Source organism: Dermacentor andersoni, chromosome 4, assembly GCF_023375885.2.
Source record: "Dermacentor andersoni chromosome 4, qqDerAnde1_hic_scaffold, whole genome shotgun sequence".
Taxonomy (NCBI): domain Eukaryota; kingdom Metazoa; phylum Arthropoda; class Arachnida; order Ixodida; family Ixodidae; genus Dermacentor; species Dermacentor andersoni.
The window spans coordinates 174,739,789-174,752,823 of NC_092817.1; the positions used below are offsets into that span (position 1 = coordinate 174,739,789).

The window sequence follows — 13,035 nt, forward strand, 5'->3', positions numbered from 1 at the left end:
GGACGCACCGATTCGGTTGTGATAGTGTTTGAAGGTGCATACGTACCACACTACGTCTACTACCGCGGAGCTGAATACCGATGCCAACTATATCGTAAGCAGTACGAAACATGTACCACCTGTGGCCGCCTCGACCACCGAGCGGATGTCTGCCTGACACCGAAAAGCAAGACATGTCGCGGGTGCGGAACTCTCAATCCACCCGAAGATCATCAGTGCGAGGCAAAATGCTTCATGTGTGGGAAGGGACACCTCACCGAGGACAAAAAGTGCCGTGAACGATTCAAGACCCCATATCTTCTTAGAAAGAGGCAGTGGAAACAACAACAACAACAACAACAACAACAACAACGGAATGAACATCAACCGCAGAAAGCTATGGTGGACAATCGCCCGAGTCGGTCCAGGGAGCGATCGGGCAGCACTGAATTGCGCAAGAGATCGACATGGACCAACAGCAACGGCAGCAGACGCTGCGACAGGAGCAGCTCTAGCTCATTCCCGAGACTCCCCGGCGGAGGCGGTGGCGGCAGGTCCAACTCCAAGTCCCGGTCCCGGCCCAGGTCCGAATCGAGATCGAGAGGGTCCCCACTACACGGAACCCCGGAGGGCTCTGGTGGGGACGACGGCAACAAAACGCCGGTGAGATGGGCAGACACGGTCTCCGGCGCTGCTTCTCCTAATATAACACCAAAAATAGAAGGGTCTGCCCTGGAGCAGGAAATGATCCAAATTAGGAAATTACTAGCGCAAATTACTCGTGAAAACGCTAAGCAGAGGGAGGAAATTCAACAATTAAGGCAAGAAAACGCTAGGCTTCAGCAGAATAGGACACACGAGCCAAGTCACACGCCTACCGCCAGTACGGCACAGACGCCTAGCCGCGAGTCAACGCCCGTTCTCGCACAAATGACAGGGACGCCACCCCCACAAAAGAAAAGCTGAAGACGCGCCAGACGCACAAAGCAGCGTCTCAACGCAGTTAGAAAAGCAAGTAGAGGGAATGTTTGTGGAGTTAACTAAGACGCTACAACAATTCGCCGGGTTACAGGTACAGTTCGTGGAAATTCTGCAATGAATAGAAGGCATTGAAACCTGATTAACAGTTGTTGAAAACGCGCGCGCAAGAAGACTTGAGGCCCGCGGGAGGGGGACCGGTAAAAGCGACCACCAAACCATATAATCGACCCGTATTAACAGAAACCAGTAAAGTCACCGGGGAGAATCAAACAATTAAACATGGCTCCGCGTAATAAATACATAATATACCAATTGAACTGTCGTGGGTATCGCCCGAAACGGGGACACCTACAGCAGTTCAGAAGTAGCAACGAGGCCCCAGACGTCATCGCGCTGCAAGAAACGGGGGTACTGGCTAAATTATCCGGTTACAACGCATACGGTGCTTCCGATGAGAAGGCGTCCGTTACAACGCTCGTACATAGAAACCTTACGGTCATAGAACACAACACTGGCGTGACTGGTGTAGGCCACGTCCTGATTGAAATAATTCCCACGCGCAAGGGAGAAGGAGGCGTTTTCATCTTAAATGTATACAGTAGCCCTCGACATGAGATGATATTCAGCCCGCTTCTTCGTAAATTCTTAAATTTTGCAGAAATACATGCAATGGTAATTGTAGGGGACTTTAATGCACCACACGCGGCTTGGGGGTACTGTTTGGAGAAAGTCAAGGGTCGTGGTTAAACGCTCAGCAATAGGGTCTTACTCTCGTAACGTATCCACAGGCGCCCACTAGAATGGGTAACAGTGTGAGCAATGACACCACACCAGCGTAACTTTTACAAAGATCACACCTGATGCGAAATGGATAAAGAGAGGGAGAGAGAGAACGACTTTAGTGAAAATGCCTGCAGAGTCGGTTAGGCTCCCTCCACGCAGGGAGGACAAGTTTTTACCGCGACGCGGCCACTACATCAGTCTCGTGCATTGTGCTCCTCGAGGTCTTGGTTCCTCGCTACTTCCGCGGGTCCGAGAGGGCCGCCGCCCCCTTCCTGTGGGTGTTGCCCCCCTTCTCCTCGGTTTCGCGCGGTCGCTGCCTCTCTAGAAAGTCCGAGACCTGCTGGACGGCCTTGAGTTGTGTCTCTTGGCCATAGCTCCTCGTTGCAGCCTCTAGCTGCGGCGGGATTGTCGTCTTCTCGCTGGCTTCTGGCGGATTTATGCTACAGGCCCAAAGGATGTGAGCCGCGGTGGCTCTCTCCTTCGCGCACAGTCTACACACGTCACTCGCGTACACGCTCGGACACACGTGCTTAGCTAGCACCGGGGTGAGCAGGGACCCCGTCTGTAACTGCCTGTATAACACTACCTCCTTCCGGGTGAGGCCCGGGTGAGGTGGCGGCAGAGTCTGTCTGTTCAGTCTGTACCACTTCACTATTTCGGTGAAGGTGGTCTAGGTAGTGATCACTTCATTGTAGCAACGACTGTACACGCAGGGCCATCAGGACCGAAAGGCAGGAAAATAACGATTGTCGAATGGGACTCGTTCCGCAAAATCCGGGAGGAGGAAGTTGATGAAGTCATACATGACATCGACATTTGGACTAAAAAACTTAATGAAAGTGTGAAACGAGCCACTCAGACTATTCCGGAAAAAGCGGGGATAGAGGTGGCGGACAGCAAACTCCTACATATGTGGGAGGCAAAAAGCAGCATGCAGAAACGCTGGAAACAGCAAACATTAAATAGAAACCTGAGAAGGAAACTCGCCATGCTCAATAAGGAAATAGAGGACTATGCAAATAGATTAAGCCGTCAAAATTGGGAGGCCACGTGCAACGTCATGGAGAGACAGATAGGGCTACCTAAAACCTGGAATCTTCTGCGTTATCTTTTAGACCCGGAAAACAGCCAGTCCACACAACGACACTACCTGCACAAAATAATTCACAGATACAAAGGCACGGCAGAAGAACAGAAGAACCAAACAACAACATCAGTATACTGGTAAGGACAACCCGGATCTTGACAGTCCCATAACCGAGGCTGAAGTTTTAGCGGAGCTCATCAGGCTCAACACGAAGTCCAAGCCAGGCCCAGATGGAATCACCAACAAAATCCTGAGAAATCTTGGTGATGAATCTATCTCGGCCCTCACCAAGTATATTAACAACTGCTGGGAACAGGGTAATATTCCACCCCAATGGAAAGCCGCCCAGGTTATAATGATTCCAAAGCCGGGAAAGAAACTTCAACTTGAGAATCTGAGGCCTATATCGTTAACGTCGTGTGCTGGCAAGCTCATGGAGCACGTCATCCTCACACGTCTAATTACATGGACGATAATGGCCTTTTCTCGTACACCATGACCGGGTTTAGACCAAAACTGTCTACACAAGACATTATGTTGCAAATAAAACACCAAATAATAGACGCGTGACCTCAAACACTAGATACCAAAGCTATCCTTGGTCTTGATCTTACGAAGGCCTTTGATAATATCACCCACAGGGCTATTTTAGAAAACTTACAAGGCCTAGGAGTGGGGCAACGAACTCATGCGTATGTTAAAGACCTTCTCTCTGACCGTATTGCGCAAATCACAATCGGTGAAGTGAAATCCAAAGAAATAGAGCTCGGAAGCCGGGGCACACCACAAGGATCAATCTTATCTCCCTTTCTTTTCAAAGTAGCTATGATTGGCCTGCCAGCAGAACTAGAAAATATAGACGGATTACAGCATAGCCTGCATGCCAATGATATCACCCTTTGGGTAACAGGTGGAAGTGATGGGCAGATTGAGGAAATTCTCCAAACATTCATACATACGGTTGAGAAATATGTCGTGGATAAAGGATTGAGATACTCGCCGCAATAATCAGAATTACTTCCATACCGACCGACACGCAGGAGCCGTAGGAGTTCTACGGATGAACCAAATATCACGCTTTTTCTAAATGGGAAGCAAATACCTACTGTCGACAGCATTAGAGTCCTCGGACTCCACGTATTAGCGAACGGTCACAGTGGGGAAACAATTAGAATACTAGAAAACAGCGCACAACAAACAATGAGACTAATTAAGAGACTTGCTAATCGCCATTATGGGATGGAAGAGAACAATCTTGTGCGACTAGTCCAGGCTTTTGTCATTAGCCGCGTAGTATATGTAACCTCTTACTTAAATCTCCAAGTAGCAGATAAGACAAAAATCGAAGGCATCATTAGACGGTCACTCAAAGAAGCCATAGGTTTGCCGATAAACACATGGAATGACAGGCTCCTAGCCTTAGGTGTCCACAACACGCTCGAAGAACTCATAGAAGCCCATACGATAGCGCAATACGTAAGACTCACAAAAACACCTACTGGCAGACACATACTTAATAAGCTTAGAGTAACACACGCATCACAGTATGGCACTAAAGTAGACATTCCCCACGACATAAGGAAGCAGCTTATCCCACCGCTACCCAAAAACATGCATCCCGAACACTACAGGGAAAGGCGGGAGGAAAGGGCAAGCGTTATACAGATGAGATTCCAACGCTCTCAGGACATGGTGTACGTCGACGCGGCAGAGTACACGACTAATCAGAATATGTCTCTCGTTGCAGTGGACTCGGAAGATGACCTTAAGGTCAGCGGATCTATTAAAACCAACTGAGCCGAGGGGGTTGAGGAATCGGCCATTGCTCTCGCAATGGCTTCCACACTGGCCACGATAATAGTCAGTGATTCTATAACCGCGATTTTAAATTACGCAAAGGGGCACATTTCGCTGAAATCGCAACGTATCCTTGCAAACTTCCGCGGTCAGCGGGTTGTCCATATCATCTGGGCGCCTGCGCACTCCTTCCTCCCTCCCCGGCAATGAGGTGGCCGCCACCGTGGCTCGAGGACTCACAAGCCGAGCCACCGGGGCGCCGCGGCTGGGGCTGACAGGGGGCCGGATGGTTGGCTACAGGGAGATAACTAACCATTACAGATTGGGGAGGTTGCGTTTTCCTCCCGCACACCCATCACTTAATAAGCAGTAGGCGGTGGCATGGCGCCTCCTTCAAACAAATACATATCCAAATCCGATGATTTATAATCATTATTACCCAGACCAATATTCGGCCAAATGTAAATTTTGTCAGGAAAGGGTGGACCTGGATCATATTTTCTGGGCCGGACCTCGGGCGCCCCGACAGGGCCAAAAATTAAGGATCGGAAGCAGTGGGAGACCGTGTTGCTCAGCCAGGCCCCCGAAGACCAACTTATGGCCGTCCAGCAGGCCGAGGATGTCGCTAGAGCTCAAGGCTTCTGGCCGCCATATAGGCGACGTTGCCCCCCCCCCCCAATCTTTCGGCTATATAATTAGTTATTTCTCTCTCTCTCTCTCTCTCTCGGCTAGTCACCATTGTGTGCGTGAGTTCTTATGTAGAAAAAGAAAAAAACAATCAACCAACCATGGGTGAACTACCGCCATATTGTCGAATTTGGCATTGGCGGCATCTTGAAACAGTCGGAGAGGCTCACGGCAGCCTCCGATTAGGTCAAAATGACGCTATTACCAAATCCGACAACATGGCGGAATTTAACTATGTCCAGCACATTATATTTTCGTTTCCTTTTTCGTTTACATGCACAAGATATATTCCTCCAGATCTTTGTTTGCCGTCTTGCGTTTTTGATTATGGTTAAAAATTTTAGAGTACCGAGATGTACAGTGAGGCCGCAAACACAGACATTTCATAAGGTAACGGAAACATCTGTCAGGTTGCGTTGTTAAAGGGAAGTCGTCCTTGCTGCGATTTTTTCGCCACATGTTATTTCGAATATTTTTATTTTCTCAATATCATTGTAGCTGCTCGTGAAACATATTTCCTGCTTCTTTCTAAATTTTCCCGTATGTATTCCCAAATTTAAAATCACATATTTCCTTCAGTCAAGTTTGAGATAACACTCCTCAGGTCGGGGAAGGGGACTGACACTTAGTCAGGCATTCGTGCCTTTTTGTCAGCCTCCTTGACAGAGATTCTTTGTATTTTATTTCTGTCAAAATAAACATTCACATAAAGAATACATCGAAGAGCCACGTCCATTAAAGATGACGGACTAGATATCCCGATAATTTAACTACTAGCCAGGCCCTAATGCTATGGCTAAATCGTGACTGGCGCAGCATGGCATTAGTCGCTTTTGCGCCATTAAACCCGAATTAACTAAGTAACTAGCTATGGCTCAATCAAAATTTTTTCGCTTTATTTTAATTTCTTCCACTTCTCATGTATTATTTCATTTCGAGCTACCTGGTTCAAAAGAATGGGAGTAGTGCGCCAAGCTTCCTCTTCCTCTGTCCTTGCTCTAATTCAACAAGCGAGGCTTGCTGCCTGGCATTCAGCGTTTCCCGAAGCCAGACCCTGCTCAGAACCGAAACATCGTAAGAAAAAGAAACATTTTTTGTCTAGTGCGCTGCCTGTACGAAACACTCGTCAAAAGAAGTTCATAGAGACATGTAATAACTCATTCGTTTGTCCTTGTGCGACCGGTCCCTTTCGCGCGTACGTGCCACGTTCGAAGGATATGAGCGTCGTCAAAAAGAAGCTCATTATGGGTACGAGCCATCGTAGAGGTTCATCATCATCATCAAGAAGACGGTGCACGGGGGCACGCACAGCACGTAGTCGAAGGGACACGGCCAGAGACGCGTTGCTTCGGCCGACCCCAGTCGAGAAGAGCTACATATCTACATTGGAATTAACGCAGGCACTCCAGAGCTCGTCTCTACCTGCCGCCTGGAGGGACCGCGGTAGTCGTCTTGTTCGACAGCATACACACAAGGCACCAACACGGGTGAGTCAACAGTGCACAGCTGTAAACGGAGATTTAGCGCGACGGGTGGCGAGTCCACCAGTGGCAGGCGTGGCCCACGGGTTGGCCTACCTCGATTAATGGGCGTATAGAACAGCGAATACCTTTTGCAGAAAGTGTTTGTAATGACCCGAATCAGTTGGCACACTGTGTTATGAGGCAACACCCTTAGGTCTCCGGATTAATTTTCGAGCACGCCGTGTTCTTCAGCCCTTTAACTGGCAAGGATAACAATAACTTGGCCTAGAAATGGTTTCATTGCTTCATTTCTTTATATTGCTCAAGTACATACGAACTGTAACATTGAAGAGTTTTTCTTAAAGCTTGAGCCAAATACAACAGGTAAAAAAATATTGTTGACGACCTGGTTAAAGGTAAATGTAGGGTCCAGAACTGGTGTTAGTTCACGACAAGCATGAACAGTATAGCGGCGGGCCGCTAAAGTTGCAGGGAAAAACCGTTGCAACCAACTGTTTTTGTTTTCTTTGCCTGCTTAATAAACTTATTCTGAGTAAACAATAGCTAAAAATGTATTACAGGTAGCAAGTACTGGTTGTGATGATTTATTGAAAGCTTTACTTGTGTGTGACGCACCATGTCTTAAGCCAAGACAAGTTCGAGACAATCATCGCACACACACATCGCGGCATCCCCATGTTGGCGCGTCCGCAGTTAGGAAACTCGCATAGACAGTGGCGCTAGGTTGCACTCCAGGTAACATTGCAAAAAGCTCTATGCCCATAGAGTGGCTTCTGAGATCACCCCGGCGCAAGGTGTGTCGTTGCGATCTTGAAGGCCACGCGAGAGCTCTGCACAGAGTTCGACATGAGCGGCGCAGTATAGACGGGGTATGCATACGCGGTCTAGCGCGATTACGCCTGCGATCCGATGTGTGACTTACTGATAGCAAGGAATGTCAAGAAGGGGTCCTACAGCGTAAAACTATTCCAATATGTGTTTATTCCAATGTCCTGACGTTAGACTTTTGTAACCGCCGGCATAGGCATCGGGCGGTGACCCGCAGCGTTGCCTGAACAGCTCAATCAAACGCTCTCCTAGTTTATATGAGGTGACTTTTCTTTGCTTTCAAAATAAATAACATTGCCTACACTGACCGGTTTTTCGTTTGTAATTGGCTGCCAGGAGGCGAGGAGCAGGCTCAAGTGGAGAGGGTTTCGATGGGGCCGAGCCAGTGTACTGAAAATAGATAACCGGATGAACAGGATGCTGCTGGCATCTGTCATTGGTCCGTTTTCTCTTATTTAGCTTGCTGTGGCTGGTCGAAAATCGCAACTGCGGGCTACGGAAGGTTAAGAATGCCACTAAAACGGATCCTCATCAGAGAACAGTTGGCATAGCGAGGTCGTAGTGCTCCAAAACGTTACACGGCCACGCAAAAGGTTTTATTATACACAAGTAAACCCATGCTCTCCGTCAGGGGCGAGCAGCCAGTGTCTCAGGGATCGGCGGCAGCAATCTTTTATTCCTTTCGGAACGCGACAGCCTGTGGCTATTCAGAAGAATATTCAGTTTTGTTCCGCTTATTAATGCATCTTTAACGCGTACACGTAACTTTGACGCGATGAGTTTTTGCGGTTTTGTGACGTTGCGGGACAAGCAGGTGAAGTGGGTGCAGCCAGAAAACTTTTGACCAATAGCAGAGGGATAAAGGCGAAAAGGCGTCGAATCAGAAATAACCCTTTTTCTTTTGTTCGGTCCAATCATGCATAATCAGTGTGTACACGTCATATCATATCAGGAGGAGTTCACCTTCAGTCCGACTTAACCTGGAACTATCACATTGATCTCATTCTAGCAGCTGCTAACCGTTCTCTTGGCCTCAAAACGTTACCTTCGACACGCTCCGGCGCCTGTGCGTAAACTTGCTTATATCACCCTAATTTGACCTAAAATAGAGTACGCTTCAGCCATATGGGACCCGGATCAAACCTACCTCATAGATAACATCGAATCCCTGCAGAACCGTGCTGCTCGTTTCATTTTTTTTTCAGATTACTCACGTTTCACTTGCGTCACAGTGTTAAAGGCTCGTGCTGGTCTTGATAACCTTTCCCATCGTCACAAACTTGCTCGCATAACACTTTTTCACAAAATTTACCATCATCCGTTGCTTCATGACGATTTCTTTCAATCACCATCGTCGCTCTTTCCACGCCGTGACCATCATTTCAAGATCAAACGCATCATTTGCCGCACTTTATCTTTTGCGAAATCATTCCTGCCTAAAACAATTATTGAGTGGAACCAGCTGCCTGCTTCAATCGCAACTGAAATGAATTCGTCTAAATTTCATGAACTGCTAAAAGATGAATGCGATGAGTAGCTTTTCTTTTAGTTTTTTTCCGTTTCCGCAATGTGTTTGATTTTTAATATATATATTGCAAGCATTTATGCGGACTTCATCTTCACCTGTACAAAGTCATCATCAATCATCGGCTCGTGTTCGTTTTCGCATCGGCGCCATTTTCCCTTTTTGGAATAAAGCGTCGTCTTGACCGTAGTATTTCAAGTGGTGGAGGCGCTTTAAGATTCCTTCGACCTCAATCTACTTCAACATCCCTCCTGGAGCTATGTTCTGGATGCTGCTTACGCCAAGAAGCCGCCATGTCGCAAGACGAGACCGCAGCGTCCACCATCTCGGTTCAAGTGCCAGCCACCGCTACTGCGAGCCCTGCTAACAACCGGTATCGCGATCCTGAAATCTTCTCTGGCTTGCCCGGTGGGGCTCGACAACTACGATCGTCTCAGCGAATACAACTGGAACGAGACATCGAGGTTAAACAACGTGCCATTTTACGTCTCTCAAGTAGCCAAGACATGGTTCCTGAATCATGAGAGAGACTTCCGTGATTGGTCGTCTTTCAGGGAGCAGCTACGGCGGATTTTCGGCACACTTACGGTTTGTTCGGAAGTTGCGAAAAAGAGGCTGTCTGAGCGCGTCCAGCATTATGGCGAGTCGTATACCTCGTACATTGAGGACATCCTCGCGCTTTGCCGCCGTGTCGACAGTGCCATGCCAGAACCTGATCGCGTGCGACACCTTCTTAAGGGTATCGGATCTACTGCCTTCAACGCACTCGCCGCTCAAAACCCTTCGACGGTGTCGGACGCCGTCTCCGTCTGTCAGCGCCTCGATGCCCTGCAATCAATCCGCTTGCAACCGGACTTTTCCGACAACCCCCTGGCAAACAGTAATGAGCTCCGGTCTATCATTCGAGCAATAATTCGTGAGGAATCGCAAGCGCATGGCTCAACCGCTTGCAGCAGCGCTCACGTCCAACCTGCTTCTACTGACCTGCGCGGTATTATTAAGGAAGAATTGGCCTCCCTGCAGAACGCCCAGCATACCAACGCTTCTCCTTGCCCACAACCGGCTTCTTACGCCCAGATTGCTGCGATGCCTGTCGCGCCATCTCCAATCACACCACCTGCGCCTGTTCACGATCACCTGGCACCTTTAGTCACCCGAGCTCCGAACCCGCCTTACTACTCTGCCTGGCGTTCGTCGCGGCCTATCTGCTACTACTGCGGCTTTCGAGGACATATCTCCCGGTTTTGCCGACGCCGCCAGCAAGACGAACGTCGTGGTTACGCGGCCTTTGAACGCGATGCGCCACCTTCTCGCGTTTACCTCACTTATGACGATAATCCCCCCGTTCGCCGATCTCCATCTTCCGTCGACTTCTCCAAGACCGCACTCAACACACGTGCCTCGAGACGCCGCTGCCCATCGCCGCTCCGACATTCTGTTTCGCCACTTCGACCTGTCTCCCAACTCCATGTCGAGCGACCGGAGAACTAACCAGTGCAGTTTTCCCTCCAAAAACTTCACTGGTGAGTTTTCCGGTCGCTGGACATGGAGTTGGGAGACAGGTCGAAGTGGCGAAACAGAACGTCGGAGCGGCGTTTTTGGAGGGAAAACTGCATCGCCGCGAAATGCTCCAAGTCCTCCTGAACGTCCTTCGAACATGTTATTGATGTCTGTGGAGGGTGTGCCTTTGTTAGCTCTGATTGACACGGGAGCTACTATACCTGTTATGCGTGCGGACCTGTGTTCTCGTCTGCGGAAAGTGAAGACGCCTTATATTGGATCATCCCTGATTGGGGCTAATGGAGCAATCATTCGACCATCAGCCCAATGTACAGCACGCGTCTTCATTGATGGTATCCGTCATCACATTAAGTTCGCGATTTTATTCCCGTGCGCTCATGAATTAATTTTAGGTTGGGACTTTCTCTCGTCAGCGTCCGGTTTAATCTCTTACCGTCAACGTGTAGTCCATATGACCGAGACAGTTCATTGCAGCGGGAGTGCCGATGAGCCACGACTGCGTTTTCTCACTGCTGCCGATTCTGTACTGCCTCCCGGCCACGAGCAAGTCATAAGTCTCTCTTCTACAGACATCACCAATAGTGACGTGTTCATCACTACTTACGGTCGCTGTCTTACCCGTGGGATTATTTTCGCTTCCTGCCTGGTGCAGTTCAAAAAAAGCTCTGCGTTAATCCTCACTTTAAACGCGACCACTGAGACAATCCTCCTACCTCAAGGCTCCGCAGTGACCTGTTATGTGGATACCCAACCAGTCTCCCTGCTTCCTCTTGCCGCCTTGCAAGCTCTTCCTCAACAGGACAAATCTGCTTCATCTGCCCTTGCTTCCGTGATAAGTCCTGACCTTACTGCTGCTCAACATGAAGCGTTGCTCAAATTGCTTGCGAAGCACCAGGCCTCCTTCGATATGGATACTTCGTCACTCGGACAGACTTCCGTTGCCTTCCATCGTATCGACACCGATGGCCAGACTATTGTACGCCATCGTCCCTACCGAGTCTCTTTGGCCTAACGCAAAATCATCGAGGAGAACGTCGCCGATATGCTGAAACGAAACGTCATACGTCCCTCCGCCTGTCCTTGGTCATCACCCTTCGTTTTAGTGCAGAAGAAGGATGGATCGGTACGATTTTGTGTTGACTACCGTGCCCTAAACAAGATCACCCGTAAGGATGTATATCCGATGCCCTGTATCGATGACGCCCTTGATTCATTGCAAGGCGCGCAACACTTTTCCAGGCTTGATCGTCGCTCCGAATATTGGCAAATTCCAATGCACGAAGCGGACAAAGAAAAGACCGCCTTTTCTACTCCGGATGGTCTTTAAGAGTTTAATGTAATGCCTTTCGGTCTATGCAATGCTCCCGCCACATTTGAAAGAATGATCGACACTGTTCTTCGCGGCCTCAAGTGGAAAACTTGTCTATGTTACCTCAACGACATCGTCCTGTTTTCCGCTACTTTCACTGACCATCTGCAACGCTTAGATGAAGTGCTCACATGCCTTTCTAATGCAGGACTTCAACTAAACACGAGGAAGTGCCGTTTCGCCAGCACAACGATTAAAGTCCTGGGTCATCTCGTTAGCAAAGACGGCATCCAGCCCGATCCGGATAAAATTGCCGCGATGCTCAACTTTCCACGCCCACTTCGTGCAAAAGACTGCGCAGCTTCATTGGACTCGCCTCATACTTTCGACGTTTTATCCAGAACTTTGCCAGCATTGCCTCACCCCTCCACAAGCTCCTTGCTAGTTCCAGTTCCTTCGATTGGAACGATCAGTGTGAAGCCACGTTCCAAGAACTCAAGCGCGCAGTAACATCCCCACCTGTTCTTCGTCATTTTGATGACGAGGCGCCCACATTACTGCATACTGACGCCAGCGGTCACGGAATTGGTGCCGTACTGCTGCAGCGCGAACACGAATTTTGCGAAAAGGTTGTTGCATATGCAAGCCACACTCTCACTTCCACGGAAAAGAAGTACTCGATAACCGAACAAGACTGTTTGGCTGTTGTCTGGTTCATTCAGAAATTTTCTCCATATCTCCACGGTCGACATTTCACGGTTGTGACCGACCACCACTATGTTGGTTGTCGGCGATCAAAAACTTGTCTGGGCGCCTTGGCCGCTGGATACTCCGATTACAAGCATATGATTTCACTGTCATATATAAGTCCGGACGGAAGCACCAAGATGCCGATGCTCTTTCACGATGCCCATTACAACCATCATCGGAGCACATCACATCACCTTGTCAAATTGGCCGCACGGAGTACTCTTCGTCTATTACACCGATTTCTTCCTTGACTCCATCAAACCGCCCTTCAGTGCTTTCCACTCACCAGCGCGCCGATTCCTAT

At 49.0% G+C, this 13,035-nt stretch overlaps 1 protein-coding gene across 1 annotated transcript in view; it reads left to right on the top strand.

Moving 5' to 3' along the window:
* Window positions 1-234: 234 nt before the first annotated feature.
* The window catches only part of LOC126531943 (uncharacterized), a 45,054-nt gene continuing 32,253 nt past the window's right edge, over window positions 235-13,035 (top strand). The window contains exon 1 of the mRNA XM_072287670.1: window positions 235-642. Coding sequence (XP_072143771.1) covers window positions 235-642 — 408 coding nt within the window. The remainder of the gene's footprint in view (window positions 643-13,035) is intronic.